Genomic DNA, 25,758 nt, shown 5'->3' with positions numbered 1-25,758 from the left:
CAATGACCAGGAAAGTGCTCTCTTGCTGCATATTGAGGCATATTAATAGATATCTTGTCAAAGAATACAATATATGGTGGGTGGAGTGTGATTATTTCTACAACTCATGCTTCTTTTTAAAGGTTCATTTTGTCTCACACTGGTGGTTACCATGACCCTCAGCATTCACAGAGAGCTGAAAATGAGAAGTGGGATTTTTTTTTTGCCTTTAGGAACTCTTTTGCAGACTGTGATTTTAGGTAGATTAGTCTTTAAATTTTTGTCTAATATTAGTTCCTTTGAATTGACAGGTCTTTTGTGGCTTTTGCCATCTTAAATTGAATTCAGTAGTTTAAGCAGCACTCTTCAATTATATCGCCATTCTTTTTAGGTGAATATGAACAGATGGAAAGACAGAGGGGGTGGTATATTAGCAATAAAACTCCAACTGCATAGTTAGCCTCATGGGGGTTTACAGTGTATTGCATTTAGCAATGTGATCAGCAAGGAAACATCTAGGTTGTTTAAAATACATCTTTCTAGGAAGAGGTCTTTGTTAGGCATTTTCTTACAGTGAGGCAAAAAAACCTAGTATCAACTGGCCCCAGAATATATGTTAGTGCTTCTTTTTTTTTTTTTTTTTCCCCCCCCTCCTTGCGTTAAATCAATTGGGTTTTGGGTTAAAAAACTCAAGGCTTCATTAGAATGTTCTTTCCTGAAAGGTGAAACACTCTCTCTCTTAGGCAGACATTGGTTAACCAAACTCTTTGCTAAAGCAAAAAATCTGGGCAGGGGTAGGGAGTTCTAATCTCAATTAGTAATTCTACATTTATTTCATGAGTGTAAATCTACATTTTTGTTCTACCAAACAGTGCAACAGTATAACCTGTTAATGGCCCTTGAACAATAGCATCCTTTTTCACACTCAGGTAATGACTCTACAAATCTTAAAGGAAGCTAGATAGGGAAGTTCTCGCTTTTTTTAAAGCTTATTCTACAGTCTCAGTTATTGCAAATGGGGAGCACAGAAGGGCATAAGGAGACTATAAAGGCATAAGAGCCTTTAAGACTATAGCAGGAAAAGACCATTTTTAAAAATGCTGTGCCAGACATGAAAATTTTAAGGTAACTTTAAACATACCTTTTTGTCTCTCCTCCCTGTGTTGTTTTTAAACAGGTAAAAGCCTTTCTTCAACCTCCAATTGAAGGCATTGTACTTGAAACTTATGGAAGTGGCAATGCCCCAAACAACAGAGAGGACGTGCTGGAAGAACTGAAGAAAGCAACTGAACGAAAAGTAGTGATTCTGAACTGTACCCAGTGCTTACGAGGGTCTGTTAAAACCGTCTATGCAACAGGGCAGGTGAGGGTGGTGCAATGAAAGAAACATCCCACTGATACAACTTGATTGCAAACTGCTAGTAGTCCCACTGTATAAAGCCAGCTTTACTGACTGTAAAGTTATTGCTCATAAAATAAGTGCATCTGAAGAATCTTAATCCAGAGGCGTTTAAATGTATATCTACAAACAAGATCCAGTTACTCCTGGTCTGAACGGTGGAGATAGGCAGCTCAGTTCTCAAATTAATGATTGCTCACTCCTGTCATGTACAGCACTCCAGGATACTGTACATTAGATTGGTAGTAGCTCAGAGGGATTCCATTGAGCTAAAAGCTGGTTTAGGGGTCAGATGTTCAAATAAAGTAGCTCTTACTAGGATAGCAGTCCCTTAGGTACAGTGTAGGAGTATCAGGAGAAGCTGCAGATGCAAGCAATATTCCAAACCCCAGTTCTTTATTTGACTGGAAGTACAGCTGGATTCAGTGCAAGATTGGAGAAAGGTATGTAAAGAAGTGTCTGTCTTGAAGAATGGAAATCAGTTTAGTTTAACCCACGAGGGCTAGTTTAAAGCAGGCTTTGTGTACATATTGTTAATGTTCAAGGCCTTTTATAGTGAGTTGCTCAACTGTGTATTATCACATGGCTATTAAGAGCTCAAAGCCATACAGCAATATGAATTGCGTGCAGTAGTGTGAAGGAAGCTGGCTTAACTTTAGAAAAGTTTGGCCTTTAGAAAAAGACCAGCCATTAAACAGCCAAGAAGCTCTACCAGAGGGTGACTCATCCTGCTGCTTTAGACACCTGGTTTTGTTGGGAGCAACCACCTGTCTGGCAGAGCCGGCCTCTTCATTGACTGCATGGCAGACCTAAATACCCTAGTCTGGTGCTGGAACCTGTCTCTTCTAACTCTGGGTTTGACACAGCTTTAGGCTGTATTTGCACGTGGTCTGTTTTGAGGAGAAAGAAAAGGAGATTGTAAGAGTTTTTCTTCACCTCCTTGGCATCCAAACTTGGCATTTTCTGACGTAGGCAGTTATTTGTGTGTTTGTAAAACTTTTGTGTAACTTAATGGAGATGTTTTGAAAATCATTGACTTTCAAAAAGATCCCATGCTCTGTAGCAAATACTATAGGAACATGTGGAATACATGGAAAAATTCACATGGAATTTAAGTCAGTAAAAGACAAAATTTGAAAAATAACATGAAAATGAAGACTGGCTTTTATGCTATCTTCTGCTTGAAATAAGCTGCTAAAGTATATGGAAGGAAGAAAAAAAAAAGCCATTTCTGTGCTCTGGTCAAAAGATTCTTGAAGTAGACTCTTCTAAAATGACTTTGTGCACTCTGATCCAGGCTGTTGATATACTGAATTGAAAGATTCTGCTCAGGTTTTACTGAATCACTGTAAGCCTGTGAGGAAACATGTTCCCTTCTGGATTCTCCTTTTTATATGGAGTATGTTCTAAGTTGCTTCAGCATCAGTTGATGGAGGCTGCCCTGTTTTCTTGGCATCTTTTGAGGGGAAAACTGACTGAGCCAAGTCCTACAAAATTACTGCATGCTTGTCCTTTCATTTCTTTCTCCTTTTCATGAGGAACCACTCAGTGGAGAAAGTATCATGGGTGAATGCTGTAAAGTTGCTGTAGTGTTAACTTCACTTTGATTTTTCTCTAAATGAAATATTTCAAAGGTCTTTGCACATGGCTGGGCCAGTTTTTACTCATACAAGCCAGCCAGGTAGGTCATCTGAATCCCTGGTTTCCCTTGAAGTGTTTGTTTTAATTAACTCAGTGTCTGGCCTCTGATCCATCTACACAGTACAAACTTATAACTGAGGGGACTTTAGGTATAGGAAGGAAGCTGGGAAATCCCTTCCTCCTCCTCTTTCTCAAACCTGCTAAAAAAGCCCCAACTGTTCTTTGATTAGTTCTGCAGTACAGAAAGTATTTCTCACCTTCTCTGTATGTTTTTCCATGGGACTTAAAAAAACGTTAGTCTGGGTCTCTCAGAGGTGGTTAATGAGCTAATTAAGGCTCTGTATCTTGCTGAAAATATTAGTTAAGCCACAACAAGTTTTGAAGCTTAATTTTATATACAAGGGACTTAACAGTAAAATGCAGTGCAAGAACCTAGTTCAAGATGCATAACTGTGAGGCATCACATTTTGGCAAAGAAGCTGCTCTGTGATTTGCCCAAGTACAGTTTAGGGACAAGAGATCTGAAATCTCCTTTGTCTTTGCTGTTTTCTTCATTCATGAGGCTTGCTGATCACAGCAAAGATCCTTCTTTTTGCTTTTGTTCAGATTATTTTTTTTTAACTACCAGAAAGAAATGTTATAAAGGTCATCTTTTTCAGTTGTTCTTGTCAGAACTGTGTAAATTACATATTTTAGTTGCATCTTCTAAATCATACACTGCTCACGCAGCCTGAAAGGATCTGAAAGCACTCCTGCTGTGAGCACACTGTAGTGCTGGAATTCATCCAAAGTAATGCCCCATAAAAGAATGGTAAATATGTCTGTGTGAGAACAGCCTACTTGGCAGTGTTCAAAATGCCACTGGGTTAAAACAGAGTAACTGCAGCTTTTCAATAAAGGGAATCTGACAACTCTGCAGATAGCTGATACGGACCTGTAACCTTTCCCTTTTAGCATAGCAAGCGACCGTGGCAAGCATTTGGTGGAATTCTTCAGTGTTACTGCATGAAAAGGAATTTAAAGTAAAAGTCATCTTTATTCAGTTTGCTCTAGTATTTGCTTGCTATTTGATAACTAAAATTACAAAAATTACAGTGGCAGTAGGAGGAGCAAGAGAGTGGAGGCTCGGCTGCATAATGTATTCTGTGTAGCTGCTCATCATTTATATGCCTTTTCTGGACACACAGGTATTTCTGAGTGCTGTGCTAATTGGAATCATTATTCCTTTTTTTTTCAGACTCTTGCTGATGTTGGAGTAATTCCTGGAGGTGATATGACACCAGAGGCAGCCCTAACTAAACTGTCATACACGCTCGGCAAGAGAAACCTTAGCTGGGAGGTGAAGAGGCAGGTAAATATTTGTGTGACCTTGAAAGACTTTAAGTTTCTCATCTACTGTGCTAACTGCTGCTTAGCTTCATGCCTTGAGCTTCTCTCTTGCATTTAAAAGCAATTGTTTCCAGAGCCATAATTGGAACACCCTGTGTTTTTTTTTTCTTACGGAAAATACTATTAGACAAATAAACATATGTAGATTTGGAGAGAAAAAAATTCCCTGCATAAGTCAGGTGTGACCATGACTGAGCCATAAAAATGACATCTTTAAATGGTAGTAATCTAGCTTGGATATTCTTTGTACTGAAAACTCTATGTGGAAATTCATATGGGAGGCAGAACCTCATCCCTACTGAAGTCAGCAAAGATCTCATCACTGATCTTAGTGTGGTAAAGATTTCATCCCAGACTCATTCACACACAGCTAATTCTGAAAATAAGTATTACCTACAGTTTCTTCCTTTACAGCATTACTCATAGGAGTATTAGATTTTATTTCTCTAAGAGGAGATACACTTTATAATACATAAAAAATAGAGGATTATTATTGTAAGGACCAGCTGCTTTTAAAATCAGAACCCCTTTAACAATGTTCTTTTTGTTCATTGGTTGCTTAATCAAGGCTTTTTTCTGCAATTATATAGCTATTTATCGTGTTCCTTTTATACAAGGAACGTGTAGCTATGAATTAGATAAGGGAGCAGCATTCTGCAGGAATATCTGCTTGTATGCAGTGAAATCATAATCCTGACACTTGGGGAGCTGACATCACGATGAATCACTCTCCAGACTTAACACTGCATGCACATGTGTATTTCCCGGTGGTGCTTTGTTTTTATTAAAACTGAAACAAATTTGATCGGTATTTCATCCTCCATATCTTCCAGCCAGTAGCAGCTGTTTAGACAAACAATATTTGTATACCTGTGATCAGAAGTGTGGTGGCTGGAAGTACCACATACTGTGCTTAGAAACAGTTTCAGCCTCGGAGCTTTCAGTTGTTTGCTAAAGCCCTGGCTCTGAAAAATGGGAGGAGTTATGTGTGTCTTCAGTGAGGATGTCAGGAACACGCTCTGTGCAGGAACATGCTTGGCAGGCAAGACAGTGCTGTGTGAAGAGCAGTGTTCTTGGATGTGTTTGTGCATATACACTTCAGAAACCCCCAGCTCTTCACTGGTGCCCCTTTGGCACACTCACTGACCCTGGAACGTACGTGCACCAGCTTGGAGGTTTTTTTTAAATGCAAACTTTAATCTTCTTGCACAGAGGATTATTTGACCTGGGACAGGAGAAACCCTCCCAGCTGGCTTCCTGCCTAGGTGTGTGAGTTAAAACTTAATTTGAGATCCAGTTTGCCAAGGTGAGGCAGCTGAATTACTCTGGTGAGGATTTGATGATGTTTTAGGTACCACTGGCACAAGGTACTTTTACATCTTCATGTGCTGCCCTTTGGAATGTACTACACAGTTTTTGTGTTGTGATATGCTGGGCCTCCTTTATATGATTTGAAAAACAAAATTACTTCTGTAATTCCTTTGAGTTATGCAGGATTAGTTTCCTCATTTTACTCATTGTACAGACCCACAAACAATTGTGTTGGCACAACTGGGGGAGCAGCATGCTGCATTGCCTGGGCAGGAATGAGTGGTAGAGACCAGGAGAAGAAAGCCTGAAAACATGTTGTCTGTGGCAATATCTTCAGCTAAACATATCACCAAACAATAGTCTCCCAAGAGACGGAAGCTCTCCTGAAGCTGGCCTGGTTATTTTAGGATTCTCTTTCAACATGAAGAAGCAAGGAATGTGCCCCCAGACACATACAAATGTGTGAAGAGCTGGGAGGACTGAGTAAGGCACGCAGGGCTTTGCACTGGGTGCATTTAGCACAGGTGCCAATTGCTAAGGTTACCTGTCTAAAGCAATGATCTCAACCTGTCAAATTCTAAAAGTGTGCCAAAGCTCTTGGTATCCTGAGTTACATGGATGTGGGACTCTTCCAGGAGACAGCTATGGTGTTGTCAGCTCTTGGATGTGTTTTGTTTTTTTTTTTAATAAAGGGCATGCCTAGACATAAGTAAACCTGGGGCATTCCTCCTTCCAACATCACATCTGTTTCTTGCAAACTTTCACAATCCTGCTTTTTAAAATTCTAATTGAAATAACTATGGGCTTTATAGCTTCATCAGCAACCTTTCGTGAAAGAGTGCCAGTATGTAAAGTTGTCAGAATTGAGGAAACCAGTTACTTTTTTTTAATAACTGGCTTCTATCTGTGTTCTCCAGATTTCCCAGAATCTGTCTTTTGGAGTATCTTCATTTCATTTTCTTTATTGCCCCATTCAAGTACTTTCTACACATGAATTGGCTGACCTTTTTACATTTTGATTTGGGTTTTTTTTCCAAGTTATGTTGGATGCACCCATCCTGCAAACTGTTACATGCCTGTTTGTGCACTGACTGACTAGTACTACTGCAGACCCTCTGCATTCAAAGCTGGATCTATGGCCAAATTTTAACAAAATCAGGGCTAATGGAGCTGTTTGAAAACCCGTGGAAAGTCACGGCTGTCCACAGGCAGCACTGGGCTTTGTTTTGAGGCCTGTGTAGACAGTCTGTGTAGGAGTCCTGAGGTTTGTGAATGCTGGCAAAAGGCAGCATTTCAGAATATTCTGGTCTTAAGCCTCACTCTGCTCATTACTCGCTATCTTTGTGTTTTTAAGTAGGCTGCAGCTTACCCCACTAGGGAACTTTTGTCTGCTTACTCTGAAAATGGGGGTGTTTTGTTATGTGCTTATTTTGGTTTCTTTGCTTTGGAAGAAAGCTTTGTTTCCCTGTCTCTTGCCCTCCTTTGTCTTTCTGAACGTGCAGTCTTCATGGGACAGTAACTATTTCTTTAATCTTTTGTCTGCATTTAATTAGTTTCCATAATTCCTCCAAACAATTTTCTAACTTGATAGTAAGGTTTTTTATTAGACTACCACTATACTTTTTCCTCTGCTAACAAAGGGTTTGATTGCTTGCTTTTCAGATGCTGAGTGAGAATCTAAGAGGAGAAATGACTGTTGTACGCACGGGAGCCAAGATCTCTCTGAGAGATAGCAAGTTTATACAAGTGATTGCCAAATCTCTAAGTATCAGCAGCAAGGAGGTATATACTTAAATATTTAGAATTAATATCATGTAAAGCTGCAAACTCAGTTCAGTGAACCTAGATTAAAGACGAAGAGCAGAGCTGAAAGAAAAATTGAACACTGTAGGCTTTATATTATTTTTTTATTTTTTTTTTAGTTCTGAGTGTCCCAGCTAACCAGTTGAGTTAGGGAGAAAGGACACAATGACACCAAAATGTTTTTAATTAAAAACATATTAACTTTCCCCCTCCCCCTCTTTGTAGCCCCATCTTGGGCTTATTTTCTTGGCTGACTGGTTGCAACAACAAACCTCAGACAGATGCTATAATTCAGGGTATCAATGATATGAAGAAGTGCTTTGCATTTTTGTGGTCAAATGTATTGACAGTTTGGAGCAATCCAAATAATAATGGGTAAAACAGCTTAATTTTACATGCAGTCATAGAAGGCTAAGGAAGCACTACTTAAGTGTAGAGACACTTGTGGTGGTTGCTATTAGTCCTTCTCAACTGGAAAATTAGAAAAGATAGTATTGGTTATTCAGATGCTCACTTTTCTCTTGTCTTGGTTTCAAGGAAGATGGGATTTATTAACTAATGAATACTGAATGTATAGCTCTTTAGTGAGCATGAGAAATGAGAGGATATTCAGGGGACCTCGGGGGCTTCTCAGGGTGCACAGGTGTCTGAGGAATTGCATGAATAAATTTGATCCAGTCTTGAGGAGGCTGGACTACATGATCTTTTCCAACTCCCACTAGCGCTGTTTCTCTTACTGTGCTGATGAGTAGCTGTGGCAGTAGAGAGATGGTAATTACTATGTGCACCTTAAGTGGTCTATATAGATATCAGGGACTTGTAGTGTTGCCACGGAGGAATAGAAATCTTATGGATGTGAGACCGACAAAATGTAAAATAAACGTGAAACTTCTTTCCTTCCAAGAACTAAATGCTACCATTTTTAAATATCTAAGTGACTGATTTGGACACTTTACAGGAAAGCAGGGGTGTTTTTTTTATGACTTGGATATCAATCCCATCAGAGGCAAAGCTGATATTAAATGTTTAATTTTATTTGTTTCTCAGGAGCTAGAAGCCGCAAGAGATGCATTGATTCCACCTTTGGCTTGTGCTGCAGCCAAACTGGGTGACATAGACGCACTAAGAGCCATAGCAGAAATGGTAATGCAATATTAACAGTTTGTACAAAACATTAATTTTTAAATAGAGCTGTAACTGATGGGGGGAAGATATGCTCCCTGGAATAAGTCTTAGAATCAAGGTGCTTTGACTATTACAAGATCTTTGCCTATCAAGACTGGTGTGTTCTTTCCCCTCTCTGATTTTCAGCTGTTTATATTTTCTTTTGAACTGTGAAAATACAGGTAAATTAAAATGCAAGTTCTTATCTGCTAACTTTGGAACATTTTTAAATGGTTTGTGCTGCTTTCTTTTCGCTTAACTTTCTATATGCATATTCATAGTATCCAGCTTTTGGATGTAAATCTGTCATGATTAAAAAAGAGAACTTGAAAATTATATTTAAGCAAAACAGAGTGCAGTGCTAATTCAGGATTTCTGGCTCTCCCCCTAACTCTAACGTTGGTTATACCTGAAAAAAGAAACGAGCATTTCCCTGTCTTCTCTTTTTTTTTTTCCCCCCCCTCTTTGCCTTGGTTTACCCTGCTCTTGAGACTTTGGTAATGGGCCTTGAGAAAGAATAAACAAAGACAAGTAAAATTAGCAGTCTATAGGCACAAAGCTGCTGTATAGCATGCTGAAATAAAGAGCATATCTGAGGGGGGAAACATGCAGAAGGTGAAATAAATATCTTTATTGGCACTGAAACAATCCTACAAGATTGACAAGCTTACCGATTTGGTGGCAGAATTAAAATGTGAAGTATGCACCTACTGTGAGACGTATGCAACAACTTAATGTGCAGCCATTATTTTTTTAACATGTCAAGGATATGTCCTTTTGTAGGGTGGAAACCTGAGCTGTGGAGACTATGATGGCCGAACTCCACTTCATATTGCAGCCTCTGAAGGGCATTTACCACTAGTTGAGTATTTGTTGACGTCTGGCGCGACTGTTTATGCTAGAGACAGATATGGATCTACCCCACTGATGAATGCGATCAGGTTCAGGTAACAATTTATGTACTACTCTATGTAAAGTTTATAGACCTCCTATAATTTTAGATTTCAAGTCCATCCTTGCGTTTTGGTCTTGTTTTGTCTCAGCAGTCATGTGTAAATTACAGCAGTTGAAATAACACTTACCAGCTGTATTTAAAAGGATTTGACTAGCCTAAATGAAAAAAAAAATTAAAAATATTATGAAATGAAAGCAAGCAACTTGGTATGCATGCAGAATTTTAGCATAAGGTAACCTATTGCTGTCCTCCTGCCAAGATTTTGTCCATAATTTCAGGGCTCCACTCTTTATTCTGAGGCTTCCTTATAAAACAGAGCCAAACTGATCACTCCTTTTGACTGTCAGAAGTGAGAGTGCAGGACCATGGGCTGTCTGTTTTCTTTCTGCCCTTCCCTTTCTCATCAAGACCAGACTGTTTCAGTTGGCACAAAGTATACGGGTAGGTTGACATGTTTTAATCTTTCCCTTCCACCAGTGCTTTCCTGACTCTCCTGCTGGGTGACTGGTTTTCTGATTTTTCCCTTCCGCCCACTCATAATTATATGGGATGGCTGCATGGCCCTGCCTGCTTTGTGGATTTCCTCTTCCTGCTGTTATGAATGTCAGCAGTTCTGGAGTGGTAGCATTTGCAATTTACTGGTCTGTTCCATGTTGTATAGTCCTAAAGAATGGCCACAGCACAGAGTGTAATAGTTATGGGTAATCAAAATTTCATTTTAAAACACTTCGTTTGTATAGCCTGGGGATTCATAGGGCCATTGGTCTTCTAACATGTTAGAAGCTGCAGAAAATAATCTCTCCTTGTTTCTTTGATCCACTTTCAGCTCCTTATCTCATATTCAGTTTGTATCGTAGCAGGTGAGAAGCCATTTTTTTCCTGTACAGGAGCTTGAAATGATTGAATTTTCTTGGTCTTTGTGGATGACTGTCCCCAAATATTCCTACAGCTTTCTAATGTTGACAGGTTCACCTGGTTTGTCAAGCTGGAGTTAGCTCCCTGGGAGGTCTGACAGTCTGGGATTACCATTGGCTGCAGGAATAACTTGAAGGCATCTTCTGTTTCAAAGACCAGATGTAGAAAACTCAACAAGGTCTATCTATTAATGTGGGACTTGAAGTCCTGCGTGGCCACACTGTGCTATTGCCGTACCTACTGCATGGTCCCTCATGGCTTTGTAGCTGTTGCTTTACCTCATGAATGTATAAGCCCTTCACTGGAAAACCCTTAAAGTCTTAAAGCAAAAACAAGCCCAACAGCAAATCAAACAAATAACCTCGCAGTTGAACAGAGGTGGCTCTGGTCCAATGTGAGAAAATGCTAAAGCATTAGATACTATTAGATGTTCCTGCAAATCAGGCGCCTACTTTTTTTACCGCACCCATCCACCGCCTGAGGAATTTCACATGAGCTTGTTGTTTGGATTCCTCAGCATTGCCACTCCTATATTAGACTCCTACTATGACTCTTAAGCTCTTTAAAACTGCACACCCATTTTGATACAGGGAATTGTAAAAGGAAACTGCACCATAACCATTTTCAGTTTCTCTTTTTGTTTCTACTGTTGGAATGAGAGGAAGAGTTGACTTAGAACTAATCTCATAAATGTGTATTGATGGTCTGCTGTGTACTCACACTGCATTTCACACTGGTAAGCATATAAAGGAGAATGCTAAAGAGCAGACAGCTGTGTGTGTCTGTAATTAGATACCCACTAAAAAGATCTCTGCTGCAGAAATATTTAAATTCCACTTATTAAACAGTTGCAAGTTGAAAGTGAAGAGATTATCCTGATGCAGTATACAAAGTGGCAGAGAGGGAAGGGGGGAAAACTGATGTTAATGAGTAGTCAATGCTTTAAACTATTTAATATTGTAACTTTCTCAATTTTACTGAATATTGCATCAGCTTAATCCCATTTTCTGAGAATTAATAATTGTTTAATTGGCATTTAACTGCAATACAGTATCCACTCATCTTAAAAATAGCTTTCTTCTAGTCTTTTATGTTACATTTGTCAGTGGCTTGCCTTTTAACCAGCATGCAAACCTATATAAAGATGACTGATTTCTCTTTTCCACTTAATGATTTGTAATGATCAGGATTTATGTGTCTTCTTAAAAGCTTCTTAACATAGCACTGTCAGCTGAGAGACCAGCAACTTGATCTATGTCTGTGACAGTCTCTTAAATTTTTTGACTTTAAGTGACTCTTTCTTTGTTTCTTTCTAAATAAGAAATAAACTACTGCATTTCCGCTTTTTCATTTGAAACTCTGCAATTTGCTTGTAGTGTTGTTCACTTTAGGCATGAAGCTAAACAGACCACTGTTAATTTAGGCCAGTTGCTTGACATATCAAAATAAGTGGCATTCCTTTAATTTTTTACAGCACCCTCAAGGGATAATTCATTTTCAAAACAATAGAATAATATTTTTTTTAATAACAGAAACTCTCTAAGCAGGAAAATGTCTTGAATAAAAATTGTGTATATTTTAAGTAGTAAAAGCACTTCCATTTACTTGTAGAACAGTGGTAAAAGGTTGAAAATGGGGAGTTGCTCATACAGTGCTGTGAGAACATCAGATTAGAGGCAGTAAAATTACCTCCCACGTAAATATGAATTTAAATACTTGATATTTTGCAAGGTTACATTTACATTACTTCAGGAAATCTAAGGCAGAGTGAAAATCTAACCACCACTGACTCCAGAAGTACACCGAAGCCTGTCCTTACAGTGTTTAAGCATAAAATTCCCACTGATACCATGCAGAAAACCAAACAAGTGAAACTAAGCTGATCCTGCCATAACCATTCCAGTTGCTAGGAGAGCAAGCATGAAAAAGAATGAAGCCAGTCAAGTTTGGATATACATTACACCTGCATTTCTTTAAAGAGAGTTGGTGGAAGGTGTGCACCCTAAGGCCCCAATCCTACAAACTCTTACATGTGTGTTAATTTCACATGTATGATTCATCCCTTTTGAAGTTGATTCACTTTAGTGCGTGTCTGCCAAGTGAAGGCCTGAGATCGTATGTACTGTACAGAGCCTTGATTGCTGTGAATCCAGAGCCCTCATGAACTGGGAAGAGTTCAGATGTCTTTATCTGGAACTCAAACTTTGCTCATAGCGCTGAGGGTCGAACACTGCACCAAATCGTATGTTGTGCTATTAATACATTAAGGTATTAGTATACACTGGAGTTTTTATGCCCAGTGGTATCAATAATGGAACCTAGCAGAGAGGAGACACTAGAAAAACCTTTTATTTGGTTTTTTCCTTCAGAGAGGGATGAATGACAGTGATAGTACTATCAAAAGGCTAACTTAAGTGACACATGCAGAATAGCATTGTTTCTATAGCCTGTGTCTGACCATGGTTTGGTAACAGGGTGGTCTAAGAAAAGGGAGAGTCAGGAACAGCTCACAAGTGACAGTGCTTATCAGGCAGGGCTAGAGTGGGACATGCAGCCGTGTACCAGGTGGTGATGTTGGCCTTCCCTCTACACATTGACCTTTCATTGTCCAGCAGTTCCTCTGCTCTTGGTTTTGTGCTGTCACTTTAGAACAGGAATTGCATTTGAACCGTTCCCAAGAAGTTCATGGCTCATGACATGACCTGAACTTCAGATCAGCTAAACTGTGACCCTTGTGAGGCTTTTGTAATGCCACAGGAGAGCAGCACTTAAAGAAACAATTTCTAAAGACAAATACCTCTCATGTGCCTAAGACATAACAGTATCTGAAAATTCACAGCCAGCCTCTTGAAATATGAATAATGCCCTTGTGGTAGGTACAAGACAGCAGAAGTGGTGCTCTGGTTAGGGCTTAAGTTCCTTCAGAATGCAGATAGCGTTGGGGTGCGAGTAGGAACAAGCTGTAGTGCAACTCACCTCCCGCATAGTTTTCATGTTGAGTGATGGGAATGTGAGAGGTGGTCTCTTTGCTTTCTTGGACAGATCTGCACTTCATAGTCACTAAATTTAACACTTTTAAGTTGTGCTTTACTATTTATCCCTATTCTTCCTCTCCCTCACCCTTTCTCTAACAAGCAGTAGTGTGCAACACTTCCTCTTCTTCACACTGTACCAAGAAATGTGATTTTGATTGACTTCCAGTCATTGGGACATTGTATTTCTATTTAGAAATGCTTTATTGTAAGCATTTATTGTTAGTTAACACTGTTAGTTTCAATGCTTAAAGATTTATTTTATTTCAAGCCACTTTTTTTTCCTCATTTAAGTTTCCTGTATTAAATAATCAGGGTAAATGCTCCCAAATCTGTCTGTACTGAAGATTTATAGAGTCCCCCTCAGTGCAGTAATGGCTGTGTGGTGTAAGTGGGACTTAAAGTGCCTTCTGGAGGGAATTTTGCTACCGGTGAGGAGTAAATAGTTACAACAGGAAGAGAAAACTTGTTTTTTTGCTGGAATCCAGAGATACAGAACCTCACAGGGGGAGCACACTGAGGGAAGATACCACACAACATTACATGCTTTGCTGCCTTTTATCTTTTAGTGCTGTCCCATAGCACAGCTTTGATTTTAAAAAGTGCTTGTTTCATGCTTCGATTTCCCGCATAAGGTGGGAAATGAGGAATACTCCAGGGCAGTCGTTGGAGAGTAAACAGACACTCCCCATGTTTAGTTCAGTACCCAATGAAAGCTTGAGGGAACAGACATGCTCTACTTTTAATCTATTTTAGGTCAAATTTCATTTCAGCTAATTACTGTTTTGCTTAAGACTAAGAATTAAGAAACTCATACATGCAGAATTCGTTCTACACCTCAGATTGAAAAATAGGAAACCATGCCACTATTTGCTGGCTCAAGGAGATGCTTGTGGATGACTAGCCATGTCGTAAGGGACCCACCTGAGAAAATATTTTAGATAACTGAACAAACTTGAAGCGTGTGCTGTTCCAGCAATGCTTTCCTATGAAACAAAGGAAGATTTTTTTTTTTATTTTTATTTTTTGGCTGTCAATTGAAACAAAGCACAATTTTAAAAAAATCAGCCTGCCAGGTTAAAAAACCTATGTTTGGAACTCCAAAATGATTCTTAGAGCATATGTACAGGCTTTTGGTTACTTTATAAACTAAAGATCTTACGTGAAACACACAAGCTTACATAGGCTTTATATGGATAACTGTAAAGTAGCTTCTGACTGCAGATGGAGTTTCCTAAAAGGAGGCAAAGGGATTAGATAAGCAGTTTAATCCAGTTGAAATTAATGGAATAAAAAGGCCCATGGCTATCACCAAGAAAATGCAAGTAATTAAGCACAAACTGTATGTGAGCTTATTTTTTATTTTTAATTACTACAGATGAGCTTTTAGCTAATGGATTGGAAAAGCTCATATATTTCCTATTAAATGATAAGCCTACCTCTTTTTTTTTGAAGTATTGTTGTATAGCAACTTACTTAAAATAGGAACTGTGAAACTATTCCTGATCTACTGGGTCATCATGCTCTTTCTGGAGGAAAAAACCCGTGCTTTGATTTATAAGCCAGATCAGTTATTTAGCAGAGGAGCACTCTGTCACCTCCTTTTCAAACCTAGTTCTAAACCTTTCACCAGGTTACTTATGAAAAACGTATTTTTACACATTTTTGCATCTGTTGTGTTGCTGTCTACCCACAGCAGTACCTTTGGAGAGCAGCCTTTTTGAAGCCCTAAGAACTCGATTAGCTTCCCCATTAACCTAAAGATTTATTGCTTATCTGCAAGACACACGTTTCATGTAAGACTGATATATATGGGCATTGTATTCTTTAAAATACAGGAATGATGCTATGCAGTAAGTAATCTCACTGTTTGCATGTATTTCAATCACTAATATTCCTGCTGTTAAATTAAGCTAGCACTAAGGTAAAGATACTAAGAATTCTTGGAAGAGAAGAGTATGCATCCATTTCCTTTTTAGAGCTGAACTTAACACTTCCTTGAGCTTAGTATATGAATGAGATTTTAAAGGGGAGGGCAGCTGTGTTTACTACATCTGTCACCTTGGAGATGTGATTGTGGGAAATCTGATGTAAGAACTTTCACTGACTCTCTATGTATATGACAGTGCTGGATTTAGGGGAAAAAAATCCTACCGGTCAAGACACACTCTCTGTTTTTTCTGTTCCTCTCATAAAGGCACATACAAGTGATTAATTTGTTACGAGAAACGGGAGCGCACCTTTCAAGCCAGGACGTGGAGAACATTGGAACAATACTCTGCAGGTAAATGTGATACAAGGTGAGGTGGCCCTAAAACTGGGATGGAGTGGGATGGTTTTTCAGAAAAGACTCCAGAATGAAGAACTTGGAAGAAACAGTTGGTTCCCTGGCATGAGGTGGCTATTTCGGTGCTAGAAAAATATAAGGAAACAAGTGAAGTGAGGAAATTAAGAATCAACTCTATGTCAAAGCACCAGTAACTCAAGAGACCTCCAAAGTAGACAGTATTGTGGAGATCAATGAACTGGAAGTAAATACACCCCATTTTTTTCCAGGGTGTTTTACTGAGGAAGGGTGAGAAAGAAGCTGTTCAAGGTGTGACTTAACAACATCTCTATTTAAAAATAAAGCTGCACATAGTGTGTCATTTTTATTGTCTTAAAATCTACTTTTCAGTTATATAGGAGTTGCTTCTATTCTAATTAGTATGTAATAAAATTCTTAAAAATAACTAAATCAAATGGACAAATGGATTTAATCCCAAAACTTGTGAACAACTGCTCAGTGTCACTATATATAATTTTAGGAGGATGTAATTCACTGTTAAAGTTGCTTTTAGTATATAACAATGTGGATAAGTATTATGAAACCAAATAGTTGTTAGATTTACTTTTTTCCAGTACTTTTTCTGACTTAAAATTACTCTTAAAAATTGTGAGAAATTTTCATGTATTTCCTAAAATACAGTTTTTACTTAATTTCTTCTTCTTTCTGTTTTTAAAAATGAAAAACACCTGAGTACTGGCCTTTGAATCAGGACTTGGCAGGAAACCATGAAATTTGCAAGGACCAGCCAGTGCTGTATAATATCTGCAAAACAAGGTCAAAGTAAAGCTTATGTGTATTCTGTGTAGAGACTGGACTCTATCCTTTGAGTAATTCTGGAATTAAGAAACACTAGCTGGAGTGTTTCCATTGTCATAACATGCTCAGAGGAGGCTGGGTAATAGGGCTTTTACCAGGAAGTTAAACTATGCTCTTCCCAGGGCACTGCAAGTGATAGGACAGAACTAAACCCTTGGTTTGTGTAGTTTCCATCTGCCAAAAGGCGAGAGGAGTGGTTTAGGGAATGACATTCCTCTGCAAATAAATTGGCCCTTTACTTAGCCCTGGTGCCAATGCAGAACCAGTTTGGGTAGCTGACCTGTCAGTAATATGTAAAAAAAAAAAAAAAAAAAAAAAAAAGTGGTTCTGATGCAGTTTGTTACAGCTTTTTAGGGAACATTTTATACCTCCATCTCCTGTTGTTCAGAACTGGTATTTTGATAATCATCAGTTCAGATATTTTGAACTTGCATTGGTGGTAGTAATTTTAGTATAAAACAATGTAGATCTTCCAAAGAGAGGGTGGGAGTGCACGTGTGCAGAGGCTGACTGAGGACTCAGCACAGAGTGCTGTATTTGGGATGAGAGGGGAAGAGGCTCTCACATTGCTGTGGGTCAGGAGCCAGGGCTGTGGCTCCCTCCCCGCTGGCAGCTGCAGTGGTGGCCATGGGCAGTGGTGTGGCCGTGGACAGGCATCACCACATGGCCTGTACCAGGAGCACAGCCAGGCAGTGGTCAGGCTTGGAGACAGGCTGTGAACAGTGGCTCTTCCCTCCACTGCTCCTGCAGAGCTTAAGTGCTTCCTTTGCTCTTGCTGTTTTAGAGGGCCTGGCACAGTCCCTTCCACCAAAGTGGACTTTTTCCACAGAGCGTTATTTAGATGCCTAAAAGTTATTAAATCTGAGAAACTGGTGTTTGTCGAAATGTCTCTGATACTTCTTCTGCAGTATCCTCAGATGACCTTACTGATACGCTCATTTCTCCAGCATGCTTGGGATCACTTCCTACCTCCTCCTTTTAAGCCCTTTCTTTGCAGGCACTGATACCTTCATGGCAGTCAACATGTTGGCATGGTCAAGCTACTTAAAGAACAAGCTATTTATGACATCTTCGCTTTGTCTGATTTGAACTGCTCTCCTACATCTCATCTATCTTGTAATGTGCCTCAAGCTGCAATTTTTACCAATCTGAATTTGTCACCAAGGCAGAATTTCAACTTCTTGGGGTTTAGAAGGAAAAAAGCTGCTTGCTTTCTGATAAGCTCTTGGTTCCTGCACTCAGCTAACTCAACATTTTCTCCTTACAGTTCTGTCTGAATCAGAAACTATAAACATGTTTTTCCTCTTTGCTACTTAGCAATCCTCAAACAAACTTCAAGAAAGGCCATGAACAGTAATTTTTGTGTTATAATACTGTCTCCTCATCTCTCTTCTGTTTAGACTCATGATTTTAGAATAGAATAGTTCAGTTGGAAGATTATGGAGATAAAAATAAATGTGTTCCTTTGGCATTGGTGGTATTTCAGAGGGAAAGGAGTACCAGCCAGAACTCAGAGTTGGACAGGATCAGTGGGAACTCTTGTGTAGGAAGTGGAGATGTACATAAGTGCAGCCAACATGATCCAGTTATTAAATCTTCCATGGTTTCATTTGCTGATGTCTTTTTTTAAGTGAAAGGTGTTAGTCTGGCTTTAAAATCACTTTGTTGATGTTTGGTATCTGGTTCATGGCTTTGTTTTGAAATGAGATCTCAATGTTAGTAATCTGTTAAAAATGTCAGAATATCTTCTCATATTGCAGTAGTATTGTCATCTGTCTGCAAACCCAAACCATGATGAGATAAGTTGGAACACTCAGACTTATTCTAAAATCTTGTGGAGTTCTGGAGTTGGTAGTCAGTTGATTTGTGTTTGGTTTTTTAAAGGAAAAAAACTTGTATAGAATTGAGATACTCTGTTTAAGTCTGTAGTTTACAAAATTAAACAGGAGCATAAAGCCAAACCAGCTTTTTCTTTCATATTCTTAGATTTCATAAAATGATATTATATACAAGGATGCAGCCTTTCAGAATAAGATACCTCTTCAGTTTGACATAAACTTGAGGGGTAAGGCTGGGAAGGAAGAATAAATATGTCTCTGCAGGAATTAGGACCAAGCTTCATGCCTGCTGTCTTTCAAAGAAGTCTGTCTCAGCTGAGAGAGATGTGGAGACACTAGCAAAGAGCAGCACTCACACATGAGTTCAGGATACAAGACGTGCCTTGTGCTGGACTTTTAACTTCTTTTTTTGAGGATTTTTGTCTTTAAAAAAAAAAGTGAAAGACTTTTTCTTCTGCTAGGCTGATGATACACCTGAAAAAAAGGGAAGTCTTTCCTGATCACTTTATGTAGACACTGAAAAAGGAGAATTGCTAGAATTGCTGAAAAAGCACAGCTTTGTGTCCCTGGGGAAAGTGAAATCCTAGTACCTGAGGAGGCAGGAGGGAACCCCAAGGTGTCATTTCTCTGTATTTATTACTTCCCAAATCTAGAACTGCATTGGCCCTTGTCCTTATAAACCCTCTGAGACCTGACCAGCTTCGGTCCTGGTCCCATGGCAGTAACAGAGCACGCATTAAACTGCAGCTTGATGCTGGTGGGGTGTGAGACACAGAATCAGAGAGCATATTTGCACTGTCACTTTCTTGATATCTTAGCTCTGTCGTCATCTTGGCTACATCAGCCTTGCTGAAACTGTGAAATGGATACATAATGACTTTTTTTTTTCTGAATGCAGGAGTATTGATAAGGCAGCATGCATAGCATTGTCTGCTGTAAAAAGTATCAGTCAGAGTTTAGTGAAATGTGTTGGGTAGTTCTTTATCACAAGGTAGGTTTTAAACATCTTGGTAAGTGTATATTGAAGTTATCATTAGTCCATTTCATGATACAAAAGTGATGGACTTGCTGCTTAGAGGTTGGATTTGTAGTTGGAATGGTCCCTGTAGTGTAAATTGAGAAGTCCTCTGTATATATTAGAGTATATGAAGTACATTTACAGTGTGTAAATGCTGCAAAATTGAAGATACTTCTGTGTATTTGGATTGCTCTAATGTCATGGAAGGAGACCACTTCACAGGTTTGACCTATGGCAGGGGGGGTTAAATTGCTCTTTCTGAACAGGTGCTATTAGGCAGTTAATTTTCAAGTAAGTGCAGCAGTCCTTATTTGTGGCTTACAGTGGTGCTAGCTGAATTGCCCTGGGTATGTAGGTTGGTAATATTTCTGAAAGTGTTTGTCTTTGTCCAAAGTGGTTTCCACTTTGCATGTGACTGAATGATGAGATTCTGTTTGGCAAATACAGGGCTTTTCTGTCCAGTGATGGTGATGCTTGTAACTCTCTAGGTAGGCTTCTTGTTTGGTTTTTTGTTAGTTCCTTAATCTGTAACCTTACAGTGTTAACAGCAAGAGACTAGTTTTTGTAAATAAAGATAATTCATGTGCTCCAGAAGTGGCTGCTAAGCAATTTCTTTGCTTTACTAATGCTTACACTTTTTTTTTATTCATACTAATTTCTTTCCTGCAGTTTCCTTACTGACCTCCCACTGAGCATCCTGTTGGACCTCCTTTGCCTTCCTCTGTTTCCTTATTGCTTCTGAGAGGCCTTTTCTTTTTGTGATGGCAGTTTTCATTAATTATTTAATGATCCTTTCCTTCATGATGGCAGACTGAAGCACTGTTAAACCTCTTAATACCCCACTAACACTTCCCTGTCCCCCAAAGGCCCCAGTGGTGGGTCATCTGGGGGGTTGCATAGAGGAACACAAAGTCAATTTGCTTTCTCTTCTCGTGCCCAGCCTCTGGGACTGCTGCAAGCAAAAGCCTCTCTCTGACTTTCTCCTCAGACTGCTGCAATTAGAGGCTTCCACTCCCCTGAAAACATATTTTCAGGTACTTAAGAGATTTAATCAACAACAGAAGTGATTTCAACCTAGCAGAGAAGTGAATGTTGCAGCCCTGCTTTCATGGTTTCTTCCACGAGTTTACCTGGCTCAGTTATTATACCCAGGAGCCCATCACCACCTCCATCCCTGATGCCAGCACAATGCCTTTCAACTCCAGCAAGCACCGTTTAAGGCAGCAAACTCTGAACTTAATAAGGGTGGGGAGGGCTCCCCCTCTCTTAATGAGATTCAACATCACTTGATCATTATCAGCATGGTTCTGCTGAAAAAATCTGCAAGCTCACAGCAGAGGTGAGGTCTGAAGCCTCACAGATGCTGGTATCCTGAGGACACCGAAGGTTGCCAGCCCAGCCTTCCCATCAGTTCATTCTCTCTGCAGGCCTGGTACAGACTCTCATGCTTTTGCATATGTACAGGCCTTTTACCAAAATGAAAGTTAAAAATGAACTTTTAAGTATTATGGATTAGTCTACTGGCAGATGTGCAGAGAAATAACCTGGTGTACACTCCTCTGAAAACTTTAGCTCGCTTATTTTATGTGATTCATTTTGATCCTTTCTATCACTTGTTACATGTGGCAGATAGAGTTCATCATTCAAATGCCTTTTTTGTTGTTTTGCTTGTTGCCCATTTAAACCTTACAAATTATCTTGTAAAACTCAAAACATATAGCTGTGTTACTGTCCATATGATATCACATAAATGTACTGTCATAACATCTGATTACGCAAACTTGTGAAGGGGGATTTTTAGTGGTTTTAAGTAAGTCCTTAGGCTGCTGGCCCATCTGCTTGTGCTCTCACTTACTCAGCTGCATCTTGACTTAGCTGTTGCCCTCCCCCCAACTCATTTCATGAGATAAATATTGTGTTGTGAAATATGAAACTGCATGACTTTTTTTTCCCCTTTGGTCATAGTCACACCCACTATGTGAAACTAGCCTGTTGTAAGTACTTATAGCACAGCCCTAATAATTTAAGGAACTGATTCATCAAGCTGTGTTGCTTGCTCAGCTATTCAAAGCTGTTGTAAGAGTGTTCCTTACCTCTCTACCCTGGCAGTCATGTTGAGCCTGTTCTGGTTCAGCATTTGCCTGCTGAGCTAATTGACATGACCCAGGAGCTCACTGGAAAATGGAAAGATTTAGGACCGATACTAATTATTCTTTTTCCAGCCTTGCAGCTAAAGGCGATGTGGATGGGTTGTATGCCTGGTCCTTAGCTGGTGCAGACCTGAAGCAAACTGGTTATGATGGCAGGAATCCCCTACAAGTAGTAAGTGTCCTGTACTCCGTATGGCGTGCTAGCTAAGTGAGCAATAATGCGCGCGCTGTCGGATAACGTTCATTTGGGAAAAGTAAATGTTGCTTTGTGGACTGGATTAGAATTTGTTACAAACTCAAATCTGGTGCTCTTGTGAAGTAATAAATAGTTGGAGCCAGAACTTTTCTCATCAATGTCAGAGGAATTAAAATTTAAATTGGATTTTAATTATTTTGTGGTAACATATTCTTACTTCCCACAAGTAAGTCTTTGCATGTCCTGGTGCACAGGATGGCAAGCCTTAATTCACGTCTCTACTTACAGGCAGAGGCTACAGGAAAGAAGGAGGTTCTTGAATTCCTTAGACAAAAGCACTGAAGAAGGTAAGATCTTGTTCTCAGGTACTGGAGTTCTGAAATGTACAGATCAACATACCTACATATGAAGAGGGGTCTTGTATTTTAGCCCTAGTTCACACTGAGACATCTTGGTTCAGCTGCAGTCCCTGTCTTGGTTTCTGATAGGACTCTGAGTACTTTAATCCTTCCTTGTAGAATGGGGCTAATGTTTATTCCTCATTCTGCCTGAACCTGGAACAGCATTTTTGTGCATTCCACAATGTGGTTCTGAACTTGGTTGGGAATGTAAAAACTACCATAATAAAACACTGAGGGTAACAATGTGCTGTCCCCTTGGCCTGTTGCAATAAATTGCCCCTCTGTCTTGCTTGCACTAGAGAGGCAATGTCTTTTACCAGGCACGATGCCAGGCCTGGATCTCAGGGTGCTGTGCCCCCAGTTCCCTTCCCCAGTACAGCTGCAAGGAAATCACAGCTCCGGGTGCAGGACAGGGTAGTGCCGTGGTCTCCCTCTTGCTCAGACCTTGGAGGCAGCTGCCTGGTTGTCCCTGACATGCAGCATGGATCTCTCTTGTGCTGCTCTCATCCAAAGTGTGTTTCCCTGGCTGTGTCCACGTGAGGCAGGTGTGTCCCTCGTGTTTAGAGCATCAGATCTGACAAATATCTCTAAGGGACATTGTTTGGGCATTTGACCTTCTCCAGTGCTGTGCCATAACTGGTAGCATTTAAAACACTCGCCTTCCATTTCTCAGAGCTCCTTTCTGATGCATTCTTGATTTAAATATCTCTTCTGCAATATATTGGCAAGTCTAGTCCAAATTTGAATATTGGGCTGAGATGATATCCTTTATTTATTAAAGCTAATACCAAATGTAGTTACAGGTTTTGCTGCGTCAGTGGCTATCCAGCCACTCTTGTGTCCCCCTTGAGAAATGTTAGTGGGGACTGCAATTCTTGAATCAAATAGCATTTTTGATTCACTGTGTACTGGGCTTCATGAATATAGGACACAGTTTTTTTGCTTTCCTTTGAAGTTCTAGTGTTTTCTTTGGTTTTAGCTGATATAGAGGAATTAGATATAATCACAGTCTCGAGCATTTAAATGGAAGTTTTCCAGTGTTCAGGATGATGGTGCCAAAAATACTTCAGAATATGAGTTACGATGCAAAGAGATTTCCATTTTCAGTGGAATAGGTCTGGAAAAATTACTTTTCTTTTGTAAGTAGGGAGTGAATGTGTTAAATCCTCAACTCTTTCATGGATCACCTCATAATTCCTTTGGACTGAGCCACCAGTAGTGTAGGCGGGCTGAAGGAAGTCTTCAGTACTGCATGAGAACTGGCTTGGCAGGCTACAAGGTATTCTATTCTCAGGAAGGTTCTGGATGCTGCCTAACTGTGAACATCCATTTTCTCTTTCTCCAGAGGCTGCAGAAGATGTTCAGTCATCATCAGAATTACCAACTCGAAACATTCATGGTGTTAAATCCTTCTGGGAGAGAAAGAAGAAGGGAACAATGGTAGCTGTGCTTGGGGCATACAGGCAAGCTAGAGCTTAGAATGATTCTTCATTTAGAATCACACTGTTTTGCTAAAAATGATTTGCTGATTTATCTTTTAATCACTTTTTTTTGAAAAGAAATTCTTTTAAACTAATGAGGCTGGAATATATTGTCATTCCTGTACAACTTCTGTTTTTATAGAGGCCTTTTGGATATTCTTATGTTAGCTCACTAACAGTATTGCAGGCACACCAAATGGAAATGCTGTGGTGAATTCATACGAAAAAACCCACAGTGGATTGTGCATTTCTGGGTTACAGCTAATAAAATCTCTGAGGAACAATGTTGATTTCACTTGGTCTGTTTTTTTTGCGATGACTTGTATCACTTCAGTTGCAATTATAGCAATTGTGAGTGTCAGTGCAAACAATTGAATCAGTCATGGGCATCTGCCTGCAGTTGTGTACTAATCTTCACCAATGTGTCACTATAAAACCTCACTTGAAATGAGTAGGAGGCAGATGCCATAAAGCATGTTTGTGGGACTGCCTAAGTGAATTGATTGTTTTGTTTCTAATAGCATCTTTCCCACATCCTGACCGGAACATAATCAGGATTGCTACATGCTGGACACATAATTCTTTGGACCGTAAACGGGATCTCAGTATTAACAAGACCCCAAGTTTAAAGTCCTAACACTTTCAGACTAAAGAAAGAAGGCAGTACATATCTTTACAGCTGTGTCTGCCCTAGAATATGTAAACACAGAGAATACTTCAGGCAAATGCATATATTGGCGATGGCAACTTTTAATTTCACCTACAGCTTCTGCAGTAATCTATGGGGATTTTCTATCTGCTTCATCTGAAGGGAATCTTTGAAGTGCAGATAGTTTTTTCTTTTTCCTCTTTATACTATTCAGTCTTCCCACAGCTATTCTTATCATGGAGGAAAGCTGCATGGACTACTTGCTGAGCCTGTTAGTATTAAAAGATTCCCAAGGTATGTTGCATGTTAGATCCCACTAAAACAAGGTAACTGTGCATGTAGTCTAAAAAAGTGCCGTATACACTCCAGTTAAAACAAAACTAAACCATAAAATGCTTGTTTAATATGAAGAGTAGTGCATCTCTTCACTACAGTCACAAAAATTACAACTACGCTTTCTCATTATTAAATAGTTGGTATTATGTTGCAGTAAACATGCTTTAGATTGAATAAAGTGAATACAAAATAAAGTAAATGAGATCTAACATCCAAAATCAGGCATCAAATTTATTATCTTTCTGGTGTCTTATCTGTAAGTACATAAAGGTGATATATGTAGCAAGGTAATCTGTGTGAAAATTTTTACCATCAGGAGTAAAATCATGCACAGACTCTTCTTCCTATGGTATTCACATCTACTAACTTAGCTCTTGCTTTGTCAGTAGTCTATCTAAATGTTGATGCACTGAACTGTCAAGTCAATCCCTTGATAGAATTCTCTACAAGTGACTTCCTTGGCATTGGAATATTTTCTGTTTTTTTAAGGATTCTCAGATCCAATCATTTATCCATAACAGCATCCATTCTTTACTTCTGTACCAAAATGACTGACTGCAACATATATAGAAGTGTCAATATTTTCCTCATACTTTTCAATAAAAGGTCATCCAATCTATAGAAAACTTTCTAAACAATAACTTCTTATGTTTCTAAAATACAGTATCCATCTAAAGTACAAAACATACTTTTTCTGTTGAACAAAAAATGATATTCTGGTGTGAATTACTGAAATGACAGGTCTCAACAGTAAAACTGCAGGAGAGACAAGAAAATGGCCAATCATTTTGGTCCTGCATATAAGCCAGGTAAAGACACAAAAGACATCTCTAGATGTGATCCAGTGAGAAGACTTTTATTTAGAAGCTCATGAAGATAAAAGGAAATTGTTTGGGTCCTGATTACAGTAAGGATAAAGCAGTATTAACTTCTTTCTGACACAGCTTTACAGAAAC

At 39.3% G+C, this 25,758-nt stretch overlaps 1 protein-coding gene across 1 annotated transcript in view; it reads left to right on the top strand.

The window, feature by feature from the left end:
- ASPG (asparaginase) overlaps nt 1–24,101 on the top strand; it is a 47,860-nt gene extending 23,759 nt beyond the window's left edge. Inside the window, exons 8-16 of the mRNA XM_027887479.1 lie at nt 1,157–1,342; nt 4,257–4,370; nt 7,382–7,501; nt 8,570–8,665; nt 9,470–9,633; nt 15,786–15,872; nt 21,812–21,911; nt 22,224–22,282; nt 23,682–24,101. Coding sequence (XP_027743280.1) covers nt 1,157–1,342; nt 4,257–4,370; nt 7,382–7,501; nt 8,570–8,665; nt 9,470–9,633; nt 15,786–15,872; nt 21,812–21,911; nt 22,224–22,277 — 921 coding nt within the window. The 3' untranslated portion in view covers nt 22,278–22,282; nt 23,682–24,101. The remainder of the gene's footprint in view (nt 1–1,156; nt 1,343–4,256; nt 4,371–7,381; nt 7,502–8,569; nt 8,666–9,469; nt 9,634–15,785; nt 15,873–21,811; nt 21,912–22,223; nt 22,283–23,681) is intronic.
- The last annotated feature ends 1,657 nt before the right edge of the window (nt 24,102–25,758 follow it).

The sequence above is a fragment of the Empidonax traillii genome, unplaced genomic scaffold (assembly GCF_003031625.1).
Source record: "Empidonax traillii isolate 1590-97213 ecotype Southwest subspecies unplaced genomic scaffold, ASM303162v1 scaffold213:size761030, whole genome shotgun sequence".
Taxonomy (NCBI): Eukaryota; Metazoa; Chordata; class Aves; order Passeriformes; family Tyrannidae; genus Empidonax; species Empidonax traillii.
This window is presented reverse-complemented; position numbering and strand designations above follow the sequence as displayed.